Source organism: Cladophialophora bantiana (assembly GCF_000835475.1).
Source record: "Cladophialophora bantiana CBS 173.52 unplaced genomic scaffold supercont1.11, whole genome shotgun sequence".
NCBI classification, from domain to species: domain Eukaryota; kingdom Fungi; phylum Ascomycota; class Eurotiomycetes; order Chaetothyriales; family Herpotrichiellaceae; genus Cladophialophora; species Cladophialophora bantiana.
The window spans coordinates 1,191,067-1,213,554 of record NW_015971585.1 but is presented as its reverse complement, the minus strand read 5'-3'; the positions used below and the strand labels follow the sequence as shown (position 1 = coordinate 1,213,554).

At 51.7% G+C, this 22,488-nt stretch overlaps 8 protein-coding genes across 8 annotated transcripts; 4 read left to right on the top strand and 4 right to left on the bottom strand.

Annotated features, from left to right (window-relative positions):
• Positions 1-223: 223 nt before the first annotated feature.
• Z519_07870 (uncharacterized protein) lies at positions 224-1,912 on the top strand (the record flags this gene model as incomplete). Its single annotated transcript, XM_016765600.1, has 6 exons — positions 224-269; positions 325-349; positions 404-463; positions 525-552; positions 608-953; positions 1,011-1,912. 6 exons carry the CDS (start codon positions 224-226, stop codon positions 1,910-1,912), a joined length of 1,407 nt encoding a protein of 468 aa, XP_016618569.1.
• Positions 1,913-2,496: 584 nt separating this feature from the next.
• Z519_07869 (uncharacterized protein) lies at positions 2,497-4,305 on the bottom strand (the record flags this gene model as incomplete). Its single annotated transcript, XM_016765599.1, has 1 exon — positions 2,497-4,305. One exon carries the CDS (start codon positions 4,303-4,305, stop codon positions 2,497-2,499), a length of 1,809 nt encoding a protein of 602 aa, XP_016618568.1.
• A 365-nt stretch (positions 4,306-4,670) lies between these two features.
• On the bottom strand, positions 4,671-8,124 carry Z519_07868 (uncharacterized protein; the record flags this gene model as incomplete). The annotated part of the gene is made up of 5 exons (XM_016765598.1): positions 4,671-7,024; positions 7,088-7,727; positions 7,785-7,809; positions 7,894-7,909; positions 7,989-8,124. 5 exons carry the CDS (start codon positions 8,122-8,124, stop codon positions 4,671-4,673), a joined length of 3,171 nt encoding a protein of 1,056 aa, XP_016618567.1.
• Positions 8,125-10,928: 2,804 nt separating this feature from the next.
• Positions 10,929-12,530, top strand: Z519_07867 (uncharacterized protein; the record flags this gene model as incomplete). Its single annotated transcript, XM_016765597.1, has 1 exon — positions 10,929-12,530. The coding sequence occupies one exon, from the start codon at positions 10,929-10,931 to the stop codon at positions 12,528-12,530; it is 1,602 nt and encodes a 533-aa protein (XP_016618566.1).
• A 1,009-nt stretch (positions 12,531-13,539) lies between these two features.
• Z519_07866 (uncharacterized protein) lies at positions 13,540-16,306 on the bottom strand (the record flags this gene model as incomplete). Its single annotated transcript, XM_016765596.1, has 2 exons — positions 13,540-15,887; positions 15,940-16,306. 2 exons carry the CDS (start codon positions 16,304-16,306, stop codon positions 13,540-13,542), a joined length of 2,715 nt encoding a protein of 904 aa, XP_016618565.1.
• A 323-nt stretch (positions 16,307-16,629) lies between these two features.
• Z519_07865 (proteasome subunit alpha type-5) lies at positions 16,630-17,512 on the top strand (the record flags this gene model as incomplete). Its single annotated transcript, XM_016765595.1, has 4 exons — positions 16,630-16,667; positions 16,715-16,793; positions 16,843-17,189; positions 17,236-17,512. 4 exons carry the CDS (start codon positions 16,630-16,632, stop codon positions 17,510-17,512), a joined length of 741 nt encoding a protein of 246 aa, XP_016618564.1.
• Positions 17,513-17,871: 359 nt separating this feature from the next.
• Z519_07864 (uncharacterized protein) lies at positions 17,872-19,149 on the bottom strand (the record flags this gene model as incomplete). Its single annotated transcript, XM_016765594.1, has 4 exons — positions 17,872-18,172; positions 18,222-18,543; positions 18,599-18,909; positions 18,983-19,149. 4 exons carry the CDS (start codon positions 19,147-19,149, stop codon positions 17,872-17,874), a joined length of 1,101 nt encoding a protein of 366 aa, XP_016618563.1.
• Positions 19,150-20,083: 934 nt separating this feature from the next.
• Z519_07863 (uncharacterized protein) lies at positions 20,084-22,136 on the top strand (the record flags this gene model as incomplete). Its single annotated transcript, XM_016765593.1, has 7 exons — positions 20,084-20,378; positions 20,443-20,727; positions 20,770-20,935; positions 20,992-21,456; positions 21,575-21,788; positions 21,851-21,969; positions 22,028-22,136. 7 exons carry the CDS (start codon positions 20,084-20,086, stop codon positions 22,134-22,136), a joined length of 1,653 nt encoding a protein of 550 aa, XP_016618562.1.
• Positions 22,137-22,488: the final 352 nt, after the last annotated feature.

The window sequence follows — 22,488 nt, the reverse complement described above, 5'->3', positions numbered from 1 at the left end:
CTCGCAAGGCTGGGATTTCATGGGGGAAACACTGTCTAAACCGTAGTATGTCTTGGCAGGGATGACCTCATTCGCTGCGCTTCGACAAGAGCGCAGTGGCATCCTGCGGTGGTATAGCGCGACAACATGTTCACCGACCCTTGACCTTCTGTACTTCTTCCCATTGTCCCTGCTCTCCCACGATCTCTAACCCTCGACCGACGTTCATCTGAGCCCTTCGACAATGGAGGAAATTGCCCCAGAATATGATGTTATCGTCCTCGGCACAGGTATGATCGCCATCTCTCCCTCAACCCCACCTTTTGTTGACTTGACCTCCTCTAGGCTTAACGGAATGTGTGCTTTCTGGGTAAGAATTAACGCAACCATTCATGGGAAGCCATTTTCGCTAACTTCATCCTAGGGTTCTTTCCGTCAAAGGCAAGAAAGTCCTTCATATCGATCGAAATGACCATTACGGCGGGTACGAGATCCGCAGCCTCCACAAGATGATGTTGGGATTCAAACTGACCAGGAATGCACAGCGAGGCTGCATCTGTCAACATCGAAGCTGTAAGCATGGTATTCTCTAAAGACCGGGAACCTATCTGACCTTCCCTCTATCTAGCTCTTCAAGAGATATGGAAACCATAACCCGGGTGAAGAGCCATGGAAGAAATACGGCCGCACCAACGACTGGAACATCGATCTAGTGCCCAAGCTCCTGATGGCAAATGGCGAACTCACAAATATTCTCGTCTCAACCGATGTCACACGATACCTCGAATTCAAACAGATCGCAGGCAGCTTTGTACAACAAGGCGCAGGTCCTCGCGCGACAGTTGCGAAAGTCCCCTCCACTGCTGCCGAGGCATTAAGTTCACCGTTGATGGGCCTATTCGAGAAGAGGAGGGCAAAGAAATTTCTGGAGTGGGTGGGTGCATTTGAGGAAGACAACCCAGCGACACACTATGGTGGGGATAAAGATAATCCCGGAATTACCATCGGATGGAGCTGATATTCTACTGCAGGAATGAATATGAATCAGTGCACGATGAAAGAAGTCTATGATAAATTCGGACTGGAACCCTCCACACGAGACTTCATCGGTCATTCTATGGCCCTGTACCCGACCGACGAATATCTCAACACCCCCGGCATGGCCAAGGAGACCGTGGAGAGAATTCGCCTATACGCCAACTCGATGGCCCGCTACGGTAAATCACCATACATCTACCCGCTCTACGGCCTAGGTGAACTTCCACAAGGCTTTGCCCGCCTCTCCGCTATCTACGGGGGAACATACATGCTCAACACTGCCGTGGACGAGTTTCTGTACGACGGTAACAAAATCTCTGGCATCAAAGCAACTATGCGAGAACGAGGGGAAGAGAACGAAGAAGGCATGAAATTCACCACAAAGACCAAGATGATCCTCGGGGACCCCTCCTACTTCCCTGGCAAGGTCCAAGTTGTAGGCCACCTACTCAAAGCCATCTGCATTTTGAACCACCCGCTTGAAAAGACCGGAGATGCCGATTCCTTGCAACTCATCATCCCACAATCCCAAGTCGGGCGAAAACATGACATCTACATCGCCATGGTATCCTCTGCCCACAATGTCTGTCCCAAAGGATACTATGTCGCAATCGTTTCCACTATTGCCGAAACCTCTGCGAACCACCATCTCGAACTGCAGCCGGGGCTCGAAAGACTTGGCCGCATAGAAGAGAAATTCATGGGCCCACCGATTCCACTATATCAGCCGTTGGAGAGCGGTATGAACGATCAGATCTTCATCAGTAACAGCTTTGATGCGTCGAGTCATTTTGAGACCGTCACGGAGAATGTGAGGGACATCTATCAGAGGGCGATGGGAGAGGAGTTGAAAGTGGAGGGGTTGAGGGAGGGCCAGACTCTGGCTGAGGAGTGAGGATAATCCGAGACGGGACGGGGGATCACCTTTGAGAAATGGAGGGAAGACTCGAGGATATGGAATGGCTAGATACATATGCATGGCGGCTAGCAAACGAACGGATGGCTCTGGCAGATGGTTGTAGAGATCAGGATAGGGCGACTAAAACCCACCGTTCTGCACAGGCGTCTTCAGGAGTGCCCCCAATATACAAGTACAAGTTGATCAACCCACGAACGCTTCCCTCGAGTACAGATACGGCCCTTGTGACAATTGCAGGTTGGTCGTTCATGGGGCACTATCCCACCCAATTCGTCCAACCCATTTTAGCGTCCAGTATTTCTATCCCTGCGAGTACGAGCGTGAGTGAGAGAGGAGGATTTCACACAGAGAGAAAGGAGTCTGATATGATGATATGTGAGTATGTGCTTTTCAAATTAATGATAATGGGAGAATGAAACTATATACACCGTTGCAACCACCAAGTAGTCCTCGAGGCAGCGGGGTAGCCAGGCTAGCGACGGGAGAAAAAAAGTAAAAATAAAACAAACATCCTCTTTACTTCTGGTATCGGGCGAGGACGGAAGGCTGCTTGATCACATTTATTCGAAGACACCAACTCCATGCATCCAACAGCCCCTGAATTGGCTGCCTCTTCCCTTGACCACCCGCCAATATCTGGGATGTCTTGGACACAGCGGGCTGCTGGGCAGATGCTCGGGGATGGTCAAGTCAAATTGCTCAGCCTCCTGCAAGATCTTTTGGATCTTAGACAGACACTCTGGCGAGTTGACTCTTCTGTCCCCTTCTTTGGCATTGTTCATTTCTCCTTGGTCGGCCTGGATTCCCAAGTCGAGTTCTGCCAGCTTCACATCGTACCAGTCCCCTGCCAGGATCCGTTTGTTCTTGCTTTGGGTCCTTTCTAGCTTCTTGCTGATTGGTGCGGACAAGGGATGACCCAAGGTTGCGGTGCTCTCTGGACTGGTGCTGGCACTGTCCACTCCAGCTTCAGCGCTGTCTGATCCCCGTAGGCTGCCAGGCCGTCTAGGGGCGTTGTAGTCGAAGAAAAAACCCTTCCATCGGCCATCTGCGCCTTCTTCCGGCAGTGGTGGAGTGTGTATTCGACGAGCCTCGCTGGGTAGGTAGCTGGTCCCTCCTCTGACACTAATGTCGACTCTCAGGAATTCCTCGGTCTCTGCACTAGGGCTTCTTTTAACTTTGTAAGTGGCTGTTTCGTCTGGAGTATTGGAAGGGGCGACGCCCAAGCGTAGATTTCTCTGGCTTGAAGTGTATGATTCTATGTCCGAGAATTGTTCACCACTACATTTTTGATTGTTGCCAATCTCAGATGTAATGCCTTGCACGGTCTGCGGTTCCTTTTTTCCTTGTGAGAACGACTTGTCTGAAAAGGTTCTCCACCTTAACGGTCTTATGACCTGAGGCGGCCACAGCGAGGTTTGAGGTCCTTGTTTTATCTCTTGCAAGATTCCAGTCACACGTTGAAGTGTCTCTGATGTATAGTTCCTCTTGAGCTGGCTGGTATGATCTGCCATTCGTGTATCTCTTGCGTTTGATGACGGTTGCGGCTCAGTAATGGTTGGCGTCCTTGCGCGTTTGGGCAGACTCGCACGGCGGATATAATGAAGAGGGATCGTTAGGATTTGTTTGGGATTGAGTGAACTTCTGCGAGACGATGTTTGGCCTTGCTGCTCCGAAGACTGAGTCTTTCTACGACGCGAGTCGGGCTCCGTGAACTCTGTCTCCACCTTGATAGAACCGGTCTTGGACTTTTCAGCAGGAGGGATACTCTTCGATGGCGGCCTTAACGGGGTTTGATCGGTCCGGACAACAATGATGTCGCCGACGCTCGTCTGCGTCTTCGTCTCTGACACAGTCGAAGACGGTCGCCGAGCGAAATCAGCTGAGGCATTTCTCCCCTCGACCCTAGTGGTCCAAGAAGGCGACCTCGCCAGGGCACGGCTCACCTTCGGCCGACGAAAGGGATATGAATGACTTTCTTTCGTCGGTCGTACACCCAATGGAGGCGAACTCTTCGCGGACGCCCCAGAGGAACGTCGAGACGAGTGCAGGGAAGAAAATTCTGCTGATCGACCAGTTCTAGGCTTTCCGGAAAGGGTCTCTTCACGTGGGAGTGTATGCGTCTCTGACGCACCAAGGATTTCCCCAGGCCGGCCTGTTTTAGTGGTATGGCTGTGTATTCTCTTGTGTATGGCATCGTATTCCGGATGGAAACGGAAATAGGGACGTCGAGTGGTGCTCTGTGAGTGTCGTCGGAGCTGTGTACCGGGGCTAATGTCGGCGGGGGAGACGCTTTGAGAGGAGCCATATAGGGTGGGAGAGATGTCAAAGTACCCAGTAGGAAGTGACCTCTTTCCTGAAAGACGCTTCATCTTGGTCTGTGGCATGTCTCTTGCGCTTGAAGATAGTATTCTCAGGCGCGGAGGTACCAGTTTGGTACCCCATGACCAAGACTCCGATGAGAGAGGTAGGCAGTGGCGTCGATATCCCAGCAAGAACTTCTGTGACTAGAGGAAAGCTCTGTGCTGGAGGTGAAGAAGAACCACAAGGCGATAGATCGCTGAATACGGTGTTCTAAGATGTGCGGAAAACAGGGTATGGATAGGAGAATCGGAGTGAAGCAATGTCGGATTGAGGTGGCTCTCTTGGTGAAGAGGAAATGTGTCGCCGAGGGAGGGACACACATATACCTCTAGAACAAGCGGCAAGTGCGACCGGCCTTATGGCCATTGTCGACCTATCCGTCCTCCAAAGCCATCTTCTGGATATCTTCTTCAACCGAGAGCAAGCCAAGCGCCCAGTGCACCCGAGAAGAACTAGACCGATCAATGAGGCTCCGATCGTGGCTCACAAATTCAGACTCGTATTGTTCTGCGGCGGCATCCGAAGGTTCTCCGCTTGATGGTGATGGCTTTGTCGATGCCCTGCTCACACGGATGTCCTCACTGCGGGAAGCTAGAGTTCGCTCGTACGGAGGACCTTGTCCTGCTTGACCCATTCGTTCCCAGGCAGTTTCACAAGCGGCAGCAATGGCACCCGAAGTACGCCATCCACATCTGCGTTCGACGTCTTTGAGCTTGCTTATTGTCCACCCTCGCTGCGCGGCGTCTGTGTACTGAATTCCTGCAAACAGGAGGAAAAATGTGCTCTCCATGATATAGCCTGCAAAACTTGGATCGAGGGCTCCGCTCTGACCGTACAGCTGCCTTGAGTATAGCCCTGCACAGATCTTACCGACCATCTGCGTATGCTCTCGAGTGAGATGTGCAGTGACACCAGCAGCAACCACTGCAGCCGGCGGCATCTCAGGATGGAGCCGTTGCAATGAGATGCGTCCAACGTAGTAGCACAACCATACACACGCGACCGCGCCGTTCTTGTATATAAGGGCCGGCCCAAAGGGTGTAGCGACCGGGGGTCCGTTGTGCTTCACAGGCTCGAAATCTGGGCCCAAGGCTTCTGCGAAGACATCGAAGGCTTTGCTTATCTCAATATACTCTGCAAGTGCTTTTGCCGTGTCATCCTCGAGACTGCTTGGGGGTGTTGACTCCTTTCGCTCTCGTTTGGTTGCAAATGCGGCATCCTTAATATTAGCGTCCATGGATCGAAAAGCTGAATCCAACTGCAGAGGCTCGGACGCAGGCGGTAGCATCCCGAGCATTGGGGGACCAGCGCTCGGTCCTGGGCCTGAACCACCTGGTAAGCCAGGTTTACTCTGCCTGACTCTGCCCTCGTTGGCACTGGGTGCTGCTGAAGGTCTTGCTCCTGCCTGAGCAGAGCTCTCCTTCCTCCCTGGCGGGCCGGGCTGACCTTGAGGTCCAAAGAGCCACTTAGGTGGCTTCCATTGCCCTCCTTGAGCAGCCACCGCTCGTTGCTTGCGCCCACGGTCTTTGCCTCCGAAATTTGCAAGGCGAGCCATGACCAGTAGCAGATGATCCAAAGTGGCGTATGGGTTATCCCACCGACCAATTTGACCTCTGGGTGGACAGTAGATCCAGTCCTCAAAAGGCATAAGGGGCCGATCGCCAGAGACCATGCTCTGGAAAACATCTTGCTTACAATACCACCACCTCAAATCCATCTTCGCCTTGAAATCTTCAACGTCTTTCTCGCTGAGTTCCGGCATCGCAGAACGCAAGCTGAAACTTGGTTGGAATTGATGATCATAGTCCACACGGAGGCCTGTCAGCCGAGAGATGAGCGCCTGGTCGACTTCCCAGTCGATGTCATCGAGTAGGGCAAGAGGAATGCCTGCTACGCGAGCATAGTTCTCCTCGGTCAACGCAAACCGAGCCGTCCATTGAGTAACTCTCGCCTTTGCGCCATTTCGCATGCGTCTCGCAGTTCGAGTCAGTCCAGCATAGTCATGCTCCTGTAGGAGCCTCATGGCCCCCGACAAGTGCAGATTCCATCTTGAATGGTCACCAGAAACAACTTCATAGTATCCGAGAACTAGAACTGTAGCCAACGTCGCTATTTCATGCCGCCGTTTTGGAAGGCCCAGAAGCTTCCCAACTCTTCGAACGGCGCAGGTAAAATGCTTGATGGCAAGATTTTCTGAAGAGTCGTTCAATTTCGCAAGATGGAGAGCCCCCAGTGCCAAGATTGCATGAGCAAGTGCCGCATGCGACAAGGCCAGAGCGGGTATTGCGAAATTCCAGAGAGTTCTAGCAGGGGCCGCGATAGGACTGAAATGATGCCTCTCGAAGATGGATATCGTGTTGCTCGTGATTTCAACGAAATGGCAGAATATATGCTCGTTCCTCTCGTCTCGGAGCGGTGATTGTGTTGCTGCCGGCCGGAACGTCGCGACAGTCCGATACTCCGTCCTTCTTGGGATGTATAATTTCGCAGCCTGCGGATCGAGCTGCCCGCCACGACTCAGTATTTCCGTAAGATTATTTGCAGCTTCTTGATATGATAAGTTTGAATCTTCCATTTCAACATCAAATGGATCGTCCGGGTCCTCATAATCATCGACAGCTGGTTGATCTGTAGGACGGTGTATCGTAGAAAGACCACGGGATGAGGAACTTATAAACGCCGGCTGATGCATACTACTATGCGCACTGTATTGCCTAGCCACATGTTCTGCGAAGAGCTTAGCACCGGATAAAAGAGCTTGATGGATGACAATTGTATTCGCCTACATACCCTCTATAGGTAGAGGTGATACGCCGTACTGATATGACAGCGGAGCAGATCGCTGATGAAACTGTACAAGGGCTGGCTGCTGTGATGCGAGAATGTGATTGTGGGCAGGGAATGCTGACTGTGGCGTTTGAATCTGCGCCAAAGGAGGGTGCAAGGTGAAGGTTGCCGACTGATCCGTCAATCGAGGATCTAGAGGGAAGAAGGCGGCGGAACTACCAGCTTGATTGTCCGATGAGATGAATCCTGGCACATCCCCTCCCGATGTTTCGGCCAAACCATAGTACGACTGGTTCGATGGATGTTGAGCACTCTGCCACCCATACTCAGTGTCTGTAAGTGGAGCGTCTGTGTGACTCGAGAGGAGGGCTGGAGCAAACGGCATGGCATGGTAGCTGGCGCCAAAAGGTAATTGATTGTAGGGCGACGGGTTCGTTTGACCGAAATCATGATGCAGTCCCAGGTAATCTTGTTCTGGCTGCCAGCGTTGGCCGAGTGCAACTGTCACATCTTGATCTTGAAATGATAACCGATCGCGAGGCTCATGGGCTGCGACAGTCTGTCCTTGATTGTGCTCCTTGTATACAACGGGCTGAGAATATCCCGCACATTCGCGCTTCGACTTAATACAGTTCTTGCACACCTAGACTGAATTCAGGACGTGTTGACGAATGTATGCAGAATTGAGGACGAGGCTTACTGGCTTTTCTTCTCCGCATTTTATTCTGAAAATATCTGTTAGCTCGTACCGATGCCGAAGAGGCAGTTCCGAGCAAAGACCAATCTCTCAGGGGAGAGGGATAACTTACCGTCTCTTGCGGCATGCTTGTTGAAGGAGACATCAGCATCGTTGTCTTTCACAATTGCCAGGTGCCTTGGGATGGAGGACACAGATCAGACTCACTGAGACAGCCGGTTTTGGTCCGTTTCTTAGCGGCCTGCTTCGGTGTGGCGTCGACTACCGCCGCCGCCGCCTCTTCTGGCTTACTGCCAGACTTCTTGACATCAACGGGTTCCTCTTCGTCAGGCCTGGGAGACATTGATCCCTAGTTGCCAGGCATCAGGACGATTGCCTTGATAGATCAGGGATTACTGAATGCAAGTTGGATGCCGCGATTTTCAAAGCGGCTTGTGATGAACTGATAACAAAATAAAGGCTGGACCACGCATGGAGAACAAAACAGTTTAGAAGTGGGAAAGTTCCGAGAAGTCAGGATATGCACTGCGGAGAAATGCTCTCTGTCCAACTATTGGTGCCGGCAGAAGACCTGGATACAGGTCTTATGTTCCATACCCATTTGCGATAGCGCACAATGTTCCTCCAAAAGAAATAGGAACGGGCTTCATTGTCTTTTGCTAGACCCGATTGCGGTGAGGGAAGCAAAAAGGATACGCCGCGAGTGGAATATCATTCCTAGACTCACTGGAATCTGCCGAGGGCCGATATGTCTCCACTGAAAGCACGGTGGTCAACTTACCGGCACCCACAATATGAGGAGGTCGTGATACTGACAGTCTGTGCAGCCGCATATGCAGAGCGACGGGTAGAGTTCAGATGATTGGTGGGTTCGTTATGACCGACAGAAGGTCCTCCATGTGCTACAATAGAAAAAGGGGACCCTTGCAGTGTGCACAAATAGTAACAGTCCCGACAGAGGTGTGGCGGTTGCAGTGACCCGGCATCTTCAGGAAAAAGCCTGCGAAGGGCGGTTTGGTACCTCACAGGATACTAGTAACGGAATGCAGGGGGGCCGGGGGTGGGCAAGGTGGCGGCTTGCAGAAGCAAAGTCATAGGATTGGGCACCAGCCAGCAAGCGTTTTCCAGGAAGGAAAAGGCAGGATGGAGAAGTGTAGGGCTGATTTGTGACAAAAAGCGGTGCTAATGAAGCTTTGTACTTGGTGAAGACCGTCCCGAGCACTTTCGTTGAAAATGGTGTAGCAGAGATGTTGAGCATGGCATCGACAAGGGTATAATTTTGCCTCCTTTCCTAGTTTGGGGTGAGCTTTCTTCATGGCCCAAGCTGCAGCCAAACGGACTGGCACCACTGGGGTCCTCTTTGCTGCAATACACAAGTTCCCGACAAGAGATGGTGATATCGAGACGCTTGGACCAGCTAGTATTGGTGGAAGTAGGAACTGTATTTTTCGTCATTCTTTGCAGTGGAGAAGTCGATCTTCTGGCTAATGATGGGGTTCTTGGTACTTTCACAACGGTCAAATCGTCAAACGTTACCATCGAGTGTTACAGTCCTGCGAGTCAGGTCACATTGATGGACGGCCGGTCGTTGACAATCGGCCGGGAGATGGATCGACGAGATGGTCTACAACCCCAGGAGGGCGCCGCCTGGACGGGGCAGCGAGGGGAAGGCGACAGTCATTCCGCACAGTGCTCCATAGGGGTAGTAGGGTCAACAAACCCACACTAGCAATGCAAGCTTCCTGGATCCTAAACGTGTTTGCTATTTGGCCCCACTGAAGTGCAGTCAATAGTTCTTCGCAGGATGGCGGCCGGGAAACCTCTTGAAGCTTTGGGGCTCGAGAGCCTGGCTCCTGCACACTCTCGTATGGCGATCTTCTGCCGCATGTGAACACGTGGTAACCACAACGCCTCAGTCGGCGCGCTAAGCCAGGAATTATTGAATCGGCGTTGAGACAATGACCTTTTCTGGACGATCTGCTGCTGATGCAGGGTTGGGGCTGCATGGACGTTTCGAACCAGCCCACGGGTGTCAGGTCCTTGAGTCGCCGCCCTGCATTGAAAGGCCAGGTTGACAGACGGCGCCGAACCTGGGTTCGATGGTGCGTGGTGGAGCCATGGAGAGCTGTCGACCCGTCAAGGGTGAGATTCTTCAGAGAAGATGTTAGCCCGCTCGTATCTAATGGGTGCCATGGTGGAGGTAGCGACGGATAAACAGTCGAACCATTGGCGGGGCAGGAACGCTATAGTCAGAAAGAGGTTAACCCGTTCCTGCGCAATCCGTATGGCTAGGTATCGCGTCTTTTCCTTCTGGCCGGTTCCGGGGCAGCAGGGGCATTGTTTGTAGGCCCGGTAGGGCTTATGAAGACGAGGTATAGCGCCATGCAGTCACAGGAGGCAGAGGTTCCGCGACCCCAGTCTTGATCCATGCCGGCCACGTCTTGTTAGCCTAGCAAGTCTTGCCGAAGACGCAATCCGATTGAAAGCGTAGCGAGCAGGGGACGCCATCAATAAGCGGGCGAAGAGAAGGCGACTGTCTCGACGGTACCGAGTAAAGAGGAGTAAGTGAGAGATGAACGATTGGGGAGAGGAGGAAGCTTGTCTCTGGCATCATCAGCATCCCATGGCCACATCAAACATCTCTTGAAGCCTGCCAGTTGCGGGGACGATGGAACCTACCTACCTAGGTATGTTAGAAGAGAACTGCGAGAGAATACCTGCTTGGTACCGAGTACCCTGCTACAGACTCGGGGAGATGGAGGTGGTGGCGTGTAAGGTTTCGTACGGAGAGGAACGTCCATCAGTCGATAAGGCGTAGGTGGTTGTTGGGCTGAAGTCTCGCGGGCTAGTACTGGGTACACCAATAGCGATGGAACCGGCAGAGGCCCCGCTCGTGCCGCCCCCAAACCTGCAAGCTGCGGCTCTTGCCAGGCTGGCCTGGGCAGACCCGGGCTGCGGGCTCCGGGCTGCGGGCTGCGGGAACGTACCGAGTAAATTTTTCTGTACCACCTTCTCAAAGTGCCATGCACTGCCTGCGCCAGCTCTACGCCAACACTGGCTTGGAAACCATCCGAGACCTGCATCATAACTAACTCTCTTCAATGAAGCCCTCCTCAGAACCCTGGTCTTGAAGGTCTACTACGTATCATGTTTGCTGTTCCAGGTTGGGCCGTCGACTCAACTTCTCTCGTGCAGGAAGGTCTTCCCCCTGGCGGTAACGCCCAACTACCTCCCAGTGTTTCCACTTCGGCCTCCAAAAAGAGGAAGAACGCATTTCCCGACCGTCTTCAGGCCTCCAAGGTCTCGGGGACTGAGCTTGAGAAACTATGGAACCAGCACGCAGGGGCCAAAGCTGCCAGGACAGAGCAGGGGCACGGACATCAGGGACATGATCACCGAAATAGTGAACAAGACAAGGCTGGCAGAAAAGACATCTCAGCAACAGATAGGAAGAGCGACCGGAAGGGAAACAATGACGAGTCACGACCGACATACAGTGCCCGGCAGCAGTCAGTCCAGAACCGTCAAAGACGCAAAGCAGGCAATAGCAATCGAAGGATTAGCGACGACGATGCAGGAACACCCTTTTCGAAGCCTTTTCCGCGCGATAATATCACCAAAGCTCTCTCACAAGTGCTGCCGCTGCCTGCGAAATTGACCCCTTTGCAAGCCAAAATGCGCAATAAACTCACATCAGCCCGCTTCCGGCACCTGAACGAGACCCTCTACACGACTACTTCCTCGGTCGCTATGGACCTCTTCACCAATTCGCCAGACCTCTTTTCCGAGTACCACACCGGCTTTTCGCAACAAGTGAGAGACTCATGGCCTGTCAATCCGGTAGACAAATATATCTCTGCAATCAAAACGAGAGGACAAATACCGGCGACAGCAGCCGACGACTCAAAGAGACAGCATTCAGGCAAGGAATCAAAGAGCCCTTTACAGGGCTTTCCGCTCCCTCGCCGCAAAACGGGGCTCTGCACAATTGCTGACTTAGGGTGCGGTGACGCTCCTCTCGCCCGTAGCTGCCAATCTGTCATCAAAGCCCTCAAGTTAAAATTTCACAACTTCGATCTCCACGCTCCCAACTCCTTGGTCGCGAAGGCAGATATCTCCTCCCTACCATTACGAGACGGCGAGGTGGATATAGCGATTTTCTGTCTCAGTTTGATGGGCACGAATTGGATTACCTTTGTGGAAGAGGCATGGCGAATACTGAGGGGGGATGGAAAGGGAGAATGCTGGGTAAGTGAGGTCAAATCCCGCTTTGGAAGGGCGAAAAGACAGCCTGGACAAAGCGTGGAAAACAGTGTGGGTAAGAAGCGGAAAAAACACAAGCTCAGGAAACCCCGTGCCGACGGAACGGAGGGTAGCCATGATGATATCCGAGAAGAACTTTTTGTGGAAGACTCGACCACCACCGAGGAAACAGGAGACGGGACGGACATATCTGCCTTTGTCCGTGTCTTTTCTCGGCGCGGTTTCCTCTTGCGCGAAGAAAGTGTGGACAAATCGAATAAGATGTTCGTCAGCATGGTATTCGTCAAGTCCGGGGTACCGAGTGCTGGCAAATATAAAGGGCTAAAGTGGAATGGAAGGGAATATCAGATCGAGGAGGCGAAGATGAAGGGAAATGGTCGGGCTGGTGCTGGCGCTGGCGGGTCGGGTTATGAGGGGGAGGATAGCGAGATTCCGCCAGAGGAAGAGGCAAAAGTCCTGAAGCCCTGTGTCTACAAGACGAGATGATGGAGAAGGGAATAGGCAGCGACGGAGCGAAGGACCGAACGACCACCAGATGCAAAGCCGAGTATAAAGGTAGGCAAAAATATCCACCTGATTGAATGCACTGGCCGCGTCCAGAACGTGCGTCTCTCGTTTCCACACCCGGGCATGACCCTGAAACGCCGGAACTACACCGGGAATCAATGTCTTCATCTTGTCATGCCCTTTCCTTCACAACAAGGCATTCATTTCACGTTCTCCTCCTGCTTGGCCCTGGTGTACGATCTTTTCACGTGGCACACTCGATCTTGATCTCCCGTCAGCAAAAGCAAGTCGATGCATGGTCAAACTCTCTACTCCAAGACAGGACAAGACATGGCATGAAACACGATAGGATCAGTCTCTGGACCAGGATGCCATCGTTGCCTTCTGCAGGTGGAGGCTGTAGTTCAGGACCCGGTCCTCTACCTCTTGCCACAGGACCTTGGGCGCAGGCGGAGCGTGTCTCCCAGCCGTCGAAGACTTTGAGCCCGTGGTAGTCGTTGTTATGGCGAATCAGGCACAAAGCCACGGTCCCGTGTGTGCAGCATCGCGAGCACGACTTCCGTGGTGATCACTTTGACTGCTAAGCCTGGCCTGGCACTCGGCACGGGCGCATCGTAGTCCATAGTGCCCTCAGGGCATTGCTGCACCGTGACAGACATACCAAAAGGGTCGAGATTAGAGACGGAAAGATATACAGTAGTCGAAGGTGTGTGAGGTGATGTCTATATGTATCAAGTATCATTTGAGCAAACTTGGCGAAAATTCGCAGGTGCGAATGTCTCTAGTGAGGCAGGGAAACAAGGAAGCATAGTAATCAAGTCAACAGCCAGTCATATGTGTGGGTATCATTCATAGTCTTCGCCGTGGTGCATTTATGCACTTTCATCAATCTCATAACACTCCCAAGTGCGAAAGCTCATACAAAACTCCCCATTGCGGAACATGGAGGCATTGAGGGAACCGAGAAGTCTTCCTTCTCCGCCACTTTTCAAAGAAATAAATCATCTCGCTTCTGAACCTCAGCATTCGTCAACCTGCCGCAGAGACTGAGCAAAGAGACCGTCTCAGTGGTTGCGAACCAGTTGAGGGCATCGATCAAGATCTTCAGATGCCTGTTGAAGTGCTCTTCGTATTTCCTGATCGATTCTTCTATCCTCTTCATTCGTGCTGGGTCTGTGGGCGCTGCTGGAGGAACATCTGCTCCGGGCTTGACAGGTTTAGATTGAAGACTCGTGTCAGCTTCATAGATCGACTTGGTGACATGCTCAACATAGGAGGCAAACATCCCACAACCGGTCATAAGCTTCGCGTGCAGACGGAGCAATTTCGCTTGCGTCAATCCAAGATCTTTCATGCAAGAGTCCAGCATGTCGACATGATCTTGCATCAATTCATCCACTGTTGGCTTCGTTTTCGGATTGAGCCCTGGCCTGACCTCTTCGAAATCATCACGTTCTGCATCATCGACCTTCACCATGAGCTTTTGCCAGTTTGGTTCAATCACTTCCGCAGTGGCAAAAAAGAGCATTTGTTGAACGAAAACAAGCATGCGGGAACGCAACGTCCACACCCGCCGCTTCCACAACTCAAACCTTTTATCAGAGGACTTGTGGATCCACGCCTTGTCCTTCGTATGAGTTGACCAGCAACCCACCAGCTGGGTTTCGAGATGACGCAACGCGAGGGTGTACCGGAAGATCAGTTGATATCGTGAAACTGTCTTTCGGCTGATGATGAGGGAGAGGGGAAAGGGCACAGTATAGTCAAGCTCTAGTGCTTCGAATCCGATAATGTCCTTCTCTTCCTCTTTTTTCTTCTCATCCTTCAACTTTTCAGTCATAGAAGCCTGTGCAGCAGCTGGCGTCTTGTATTGGTCCATCATCGAATCTGGATTGTCCTGGTCCATGCCTTGCAAATTGACGACCTTGATCAGCCATTGTGTCAGGCCTACCGGATTCATTTTTACCTTCACATCCTCCTTAAACGGGTCTGCTACTGCGATGCTGCCCGGTTGGTGGAGAACCAAATCCAGTAAAGACTGAAGTTTTCCAACGTTGACATCTCGATTCTTTTTCCGAAGCTCTGAATCGCTGAGTTCGAGGAAGTACAGGAAAAATTCCGCTCGGTCAAGGAAGAAATAGTGCTTCATCGACCGTAACCGACTTCGCAGCGAATTCTTCGTAAGGAGCAATTGGAGCAACTCCTTATTCGCGAATGAATAGGCATTGTTGACATTATCGAGAAATCGAGGGTCATCAAACGTTGCCGGAGTGTCATCAATTTTGCTGCTGATATTGACACCGCCGCACTCCCGAACCACGTTGAGATACTTCCCAGCCAGAAGCACCTTGTCTCGAACTGATTCTAGCTGAGGTGGGATTTCCTTTTCGCGGATATAGTACCGTTTCTCCCAGTACTCGTCCGTGTAATCTTCGTCGAGGCGTTCACGCTTGATGCTGGCCCTCTCTCCGATCAAGAATTCCGAATGCGGATCGTGGATACCGCCGTGATGTAACCATTCGTTCAGCATCACCATGTAAGGTCTACTTGCTTCCCGTAACAGCATCTCCAGGATGGATCGAGCGGCCGGATCTCCAGAGAACGTGGAAAGTCTTGTTGTCAATAGACCCAGAACGTTGCCACCTATACACCGTTTCTTGCTAAGACTGCCCGGAAGTAGATCACCGCCTTCCTTTAGTCGCTCGATGATATTGTCGGCGTCGAAGTCGTCAATAGAGTCATCGATGTCCTCTTCCAGCAAAGAATTCTTCTTTAATAATTCCTGGGCAAGAGAGTACAGTTGAGCTAGACATTGCGCGGTTGGGATGACTGCGATGTGCATTTGGTGCAGTGTGAACTTTGGGTCAGTGAGGACTTTCATCTCCAGCTGTGCAATTAAGATGAGATAGTCTTTCAACAGCTTCCGGATGGCGGCACAAAGCGCGTGATTGACGGAGCCAAATTCTTCCCTACTTTGGACCTCGATGAAAGCCTCTATTGCGCAGTGATGGGTAGCCATCGAAAGCATGGAACTTGTCAAATCCCTCAGGCTGGGGTCAAGACCTGGCAGTGGATGAAATGATGGCCCATTCAAGCGGTCTTTCTCCTCTGCGGGATCATAGCTATCATGGAATCGGACATACTGTCCCTCGAAGCCCATGAAGACATACAGTAAATCGTCCAATAACGCATGCTCTTGTTCTTGCATTGACATTGTCTCGAGAGGGACAGGGTCGAGGTCTGACGGAGCATGGCGCGACAAAGGCGGTGCTGTTACTCTTGTGGCCAGAGGCGCAGAAGAATGGGGAATTAGAGAGACAGCGGGTGCCCATGGTACTGCAGGATTGTCAGAGGCGCGTGGTGAGTCGAGAGCATTCAAAGTACGTACAATTATCCTCCTTCGGCAAATGCTTGAGAACAGGGCTCGCTACTGTCCGCTTATCTTTCCGGCTTTCAGTGTTCGATGTTTCTTTCTTCGGACTCCTCCTTGTCGTGTAAATGGTCTCTGTCGTTGTGACCGTCGATTTCTCCCGCCGCCTATGTTCGAGACCGCTCACTCGATTCTCAACCTTTGAAGGCTTGTGCATTCCATCTGCAGGATCGCTGAATCCATCTGGGAGAATTGGATAGCCATTGTCACGGGCAAATGGTCTATCGTCTCTTGTCCTGGTAGAATTCACGCGAGACGGGCCGTTGAAAAGATTGGTGCTTCGCCGATCAGTTGCAGATGCACTTCGGTAATGTAGAGACGTCATCTCCACAGGCCGTCATCGTTATCTGACAATTAGCGACACCCGACAGGCGACTGCGGACGAGTTGGCGGCCGAGTTGATGTTTATCAATGTGTTGCGCGTCGAGGCTGCGGGCTGCCCTGAAGAGGCTTGGCTGCGGAGAGACATTTCTGACAAGGCTGAGATTGGATTGCGCATCCAGAGCTTGCCTGTTCACACGTAGTTCCAACAACTCTTGCTCCTTCTCCTTAACTCTGACCTTTATTTTCACCGTTTCTGCCTTCGAGACCTTGTCTTATGGGGCAGTCCTGATTTCTTATCAACCAGCGTCTTGAACGATTCTCGCCATGTTTATTGCACGATCAGAATACGACCGAGGAATCAAGTGAGCCTCTTTGCTTTTACAACAAACCATGGGCTAATATGCGACAGCACCTTCTCACCCGAAGGCCGTCTATTCCAGGTTGAGTACTCATTAGAGGCCATCAAGCTCGGATCAACGGCCATTGGTGTACGATCAATACTCTCTAACCGTTTGCCTACTTTCTCATAATTTGCAGGTTGCTACATCACATGGCGTCCTCCTCGGTGTCGAGAAACGCGTTACGTCTCCCTTGCTTGTCTCCTCCAGCATAGAAAAGATTGTGGAGATCGACAGACATGTCGGATGCGCTATGTCAGGTCTTCAAGCCGATGCACGAAGTATGATCGAGCATGCCAGGGTAGAGTCACAAAACCATGCCTTCAATTTCAATGAGAAACTTGGTGTCGAGAGCTGTACGCAGGCCATCTGCGATTTAGCATTGAGATTCGGTGAAGGAGCACAGGGAGAAGAGTCAATAATGAGTCGCCCCTTTGGTGTTGCTTTATTGATTGCAGGTTGGGACGAGGACCAAGGACCACAGTTGTAAGTGACTTCCCACAATTGAGCCATTCATTGCTCATCGCTGTAGGTACCACGCAGAACCCTCGGGCACATTCTACCGCTACGACGCAAAGGCCATCGGATCCGGCAGTGAAGGCGCCCAGGCGGAGTTGCAATCAGAATACCATAGATCCTTGACCCTGGAAGAGGCTGAGACCCTAGTGTTGAAAACATTGAAGCAGGTTATGGAGGAAAAGCTGGATGCGAAGAACGTACAACTTGCGAGCGTCACCCGTGAGAACGGATTTCGGATCTACAGCGACGACGAAATGAGCACTGTGGTTGCCAGACTCGAAGGTGACTAGAATCTCATATGGTTCAGCATGTCGTATTATGCGCATCGTCCGGCGTCCGGCGTGGATCAGAGAATCAAAGGGTCTTGCACAGAGAGTGGATAGTGGGCATCGCCTTTGGCAACACGACTGAACCTAAAGCGACCTTATCGCAATTGGAGGCGATCATGTTCCTCGCCCGCACTGCCGGGATGTTCTGAATGCGAAGTCGCCCTGGGGTATTATAAAATGCAAACATCTTCGACCGCCTTCTGGATTTTATTTTCCTGCAAACGACTGTCTAATGCTATGCTGAAGACTGTTAGGTCTAGCACTCGTCTAATCCCGAGCCAGCACGTATCATGCCAATTCGCAACCCCGATTTGGAATATCTACTCAGAGGGGCGCTCCGCTTGAGGAGTGATGCGTGCAATGTGTCGCCGTTGGCCATCTTGCCAGTCAATCAGAGCAGAGTGCGTTGTGACACGGTTGTCCCAAACAACGACGGTACCCGGCTTCCATCTGACACGGCACTGGATATCCTGACTAAGGGCGATATGGTCATACAAGAACTTGAGGAGATAATCACTCTCTTCTTGTTTGAACCCGACAATATATCTGGTGAACTGCGGGTTGATATACAGAGCCTTTTCGCCCGTTGCTGGATGAGTTCGCACCACCGGGTGGATGGACCTATTCACCCCGTCAGTAAATCGCTATGAAGCCAACGCGGGAAACTTACGAGACTGGTGCTCGGCGATAGATGCTTCCCTTGTTTTTGGCGGCGGTGGCCTGTTCGTATCCGGAATGGACAGCCTGCAGACCCGCCAGGCGTTCCTGGAAAGCTGGAGAGAGCCGTTCATACGCCTTGACCATGTTGCAGAACAAAGTATCGCCACCCGCCTCGGGCACATCGAGAGCGTACAAGAATGTGGTCCCAGGAGGTTGATTCTCATATGTTACATCACTATGCCATGCGATAGAGTTGGTTCGGCTGCTGAGAAAGTCAAGGAAGGACTTGTCCTCGGCACCACGGTGGACGAGGTGGACTTCAGGGAATCCCTCTGGAGCACCACTGTCATGGAAGGTCAGCACGAGGGTTTCGGCATCGACTCGAACGCGTGAGTTCAGCTTGCCTGGTGGGATGAATGTGCAGTCTTCCAAAGTACCGCCCAAAGTCCAACGCCTTTTGGATTGGAAGAGATGCGAAGTCCTGGTCTCGGAATGCCACGACCTTCTTCTGAGCAACGAGGAGAGCCAGTTCATCCTTGCCTTTGTCGTCGAGCTGAGACAGTTGGACACCGGTCACCTCGGCCCCAATTGACGCTGTGATGTTTTCAATCTGGCTTCCGGCCTTCAGCAGGTTCTTGAACGAAGGATCGGCATCTTTTCCGTGCTCATAATGCTCGAATGGTTCCAAAGGCGGATATCTGTGTAATAAACCCAAAGAACTGGTTAGACTCCCAGAGCCAAGAGACATCACCACGTCGTGCAAGCACTTACATTTCACCCTTCTCGTTATCCCACACGGGGAGATAGTGTGGAAAGCTCGCTGCAGCAAACCTATCTGTGCCCTTCAATTCTTTTTCCTTGGAAAAACTCACAGTCTGGATGTCCTTGTACGCTCCCACGGCGCCTCTCAGAGCGGCAGGTGCGGACGTGGTCGCCATTTCGAAATACGTTCTTACAGCAGATCTAGGTTGAATACTGATCTAATCGAACGAGAATGCAGCCGGTGACATTCCCCTCTTTTATACTATACCCAGGATGTTCGGCACGCAAAATCCCTGATCACTGCTCCAACTTTGGGATTCGCTCATCAATCCTCTATCCGAGACATCAACCCCGCAGGGCAACGTCCGCCGTGTGCGCTTCTCCGTTTGTTGGACCGTAAATATATCTGTTACGACAATGTCGAAAAACTCAGCCGTGGGTTCACTTGTCACGACATGGCTGCCATCCATTGGGAATCATTTGAGGTGCTCTCAGTGGTGAGCACGCCTTCTCGGTTGATATTGCGTGATCTGCTGAAGCGGGAAGGTACACACTCTACGCAGCGCGAGGCACTCCGCAGGTCCAACTCTGCGCCGCTGGATGCAGTCTGATAAGCAACGTGAACCAATTGCGATCGAATTGGAGTGGTTGAGGAGCTCGGAATACTTTGGAGAATGGATACAACGTGCCTGATCCTCGCTGTCGGGCTCATCTCGGACGGCGTCTTCCCCTGTCGGTGAGGCTGCGCACCGAGATCGGCAATTTACCCTATCGTTAACAGTCTCTTTATTGGATCCATGCTGAGGGATTCAGGTCTGGAGACTCAGTCCGTCGAGGTCATGTCCCACCGGTTCTGTCTGCCGAGTGAGAGCATCTTCAACGGAGGACAGCCCTTGCAGGAAGGTCGCAAGCATTGCAACGTGCGCGCTGATCTTTCCGTGCCAGTAAAATAGAGCACGGCTTGGTGAGTGAACAGGGAGAAGTGTGAGGATCTGAAGCTCGGGTTTTCCATGTAGGTATAAGTTAACAGCTGCCGTCGAAATCGCCCATTTACGCAGGTATTGGACCACTGTCGCAAGCTTTTCGAGTTGTTTCCTCTCTGGCCTAGATATGGCGTCCCCCAAGTCAAATGCGAGCTCTTTAGAGCCAGCAAACGACCTCAAGGGAGAGACTGGGCCGGTCACTCTTACCATCGAGGATGGCCTTAGTTCCGGTAGCAGCTCGATTACCGAGGACAAGACCTTCCTTCGCGTCCAAGGCGAAGAGAACTACGTCCCTATTGACAAGTGGGAAGGTCGCCATCGATTCGACCCGTCGTTCCAATGGGATCCGGTCGAGGAGAAAAAAATCGTTCGCAAAATCGATCTGAAGATCTGTTCTTGGGTCTGTCTTGCTTTCTTTGCGTGTGAGTGCCGCCAGAAGTACCTTTTCTGTTCAAACACGAGTTTCTAGTATTGATAGTATATCAGTACAACTTGACAGAGCAAATATCGTCCAAGCCTTGACCGACAATATGCTCGGTGACCTCCGCTTGACAACCAATGACTACAACTACGGACAAACTATTTTCTACTTGTGTTTTTTATCGGCGGAGCTACCTTCTCAACTCATATCTAAGAAGCTCGGCCCAGACCGTTGGATACCAATTCAAATGATCTGCTGGAGTCTTGTTGCAAGTTTCCAAGCCTTCCTCAGTGGGAGGTCGTCCTTCTATACTTGTCGAGCGTTACTTGGGCTGATTGAAGGGGGGATAAGTCACCACCATTCCCTGGTTCGGGACTACTACTGACATCTAGTGCACTTCATTCCAGATACCATTCTTTACTTGTCATATTATTACAAGGGCAGAGAACTTCCTGCACGGCTGGCCTGGTTCTGGACGGCGTATCAAGCCACATCGATTGTTGGTGCCTTTCTGGCCGCTGCCATCCTCAACATGCGCGGCATAAATGACCTCCCAGGGTACGTTTCAATACATATATGGATGAGAGGAGTTCTAAATTTGAGACACCCTGCAGGTGGGCCTGGCTTTTCGCACTTGAGGGAACGCTGACAGGGCTTATTGGCATCGCTACGTACTTTTACTTGCCCCCTTCGCCGTATCAGACGGCGTCGTGGTTTCGGGGAAAGAAGGGCTGGTTCAGTGAGCGAGAAGAAAAGATTATTGCTAACCGCATTCTACGGGACGACCCTAGCAAAGCCGACATGCACAATCGACAAGCTGTTACGCCAAAACTACTCTTCTACGCTCTCTGTGACTGGGAGATGTGGCCAATCTACGCTATTGGGCTGTCCTTTTTGATCCCCAACTACCCTGTCACCCAGTACTTGTCGTTGATCCTGAAGCAATCCTTCGGCAGATTTGAAGTCAATATGCTCACCATCCCCTCATACGTACTCTTCATTATTAACCTCCTCGCTTTTACCTGGTTGTCTGAGAAGACGAACCAAAGATTCCTGGTTGCACTACTTAGCCAGATCTGGTGAGTCGATTCTATTCTGTATATTCGATGTCTGTTACTGGAGTCCGAGGTGCACGACGCGGAGGCGTCCACGGGGAATCGGTCCCGGGAGACCACGCTGACATTCCTTCTGCTTCAGGTGCATGCCATTACTTATCGCGTCGGAGCTCTTGCCTGGGGAGGCGTCCAGATGGGTCAAATATACTTTGGCCACTTTGCTCGTAGGCGCTCCATATGTGCATGCGATACACGTAGCGATCACCAGCCGTAACGCTGGTTCAGTTCGAACAAGGACTGTGGCTTCGGCGTTATACAACATGTTTGTGCAAGCGAGTAACATCATCGGATCAAATGTGAAGATCCCTCTCCAATTCTTGCAGAAGACTTTTGTTGCTGACCGCTATGGAACGCGCAGATTTTCAGAGCCGACGATCAGCCTCTATATCGACGTGGATATAAGGTTCTTATCGGCATTAGCGCGTACAATATTGTCCTATTCCTTCTCGCAAAATGGTTCTATGTCTGGAGAAATAAGTAAGTCGTCCATGCCCCTCCTCGACGCCTTCGTCTCTTTTGCTGACTCCAACTTCAGAGTCCGCGACCGTAAATGGAACTCGATGACAGAGGACGAGCAACGGCAATACCTGGCGACAACGACAGATAAGGGAAACAAGATGCTCACATTCAGGTTTGCACATTAGAAACAGAGAGGCAGCGAGACAGCAAGGCAGGAAAGGAGCCCGACGTCATCAAGAGAGGGTGGGATTGTCATAGAACCACGTGATCAGGCGTTGTCGTCAGACGCGTGGGACGCGTGCTAGTGGCTGACCTTGCTTGGCCTTGTTTGCCTCTGTTGATCACGATTGTCGTTTCGCGTTCTCGTCAGGTTATTGTCACCCACTTTTCCAAGCTTCTTGAACCTTCTGGTCGTCCTTGTACTCTTCGTGGCGTTCCTCCACCTCTGACGTCGTAGTATCCTCTGATCACCAGCCTGATCACCCTTCCATGAGATCATCCCACGACTTCATACTTGTACTTTGTATAAAGCCTCGA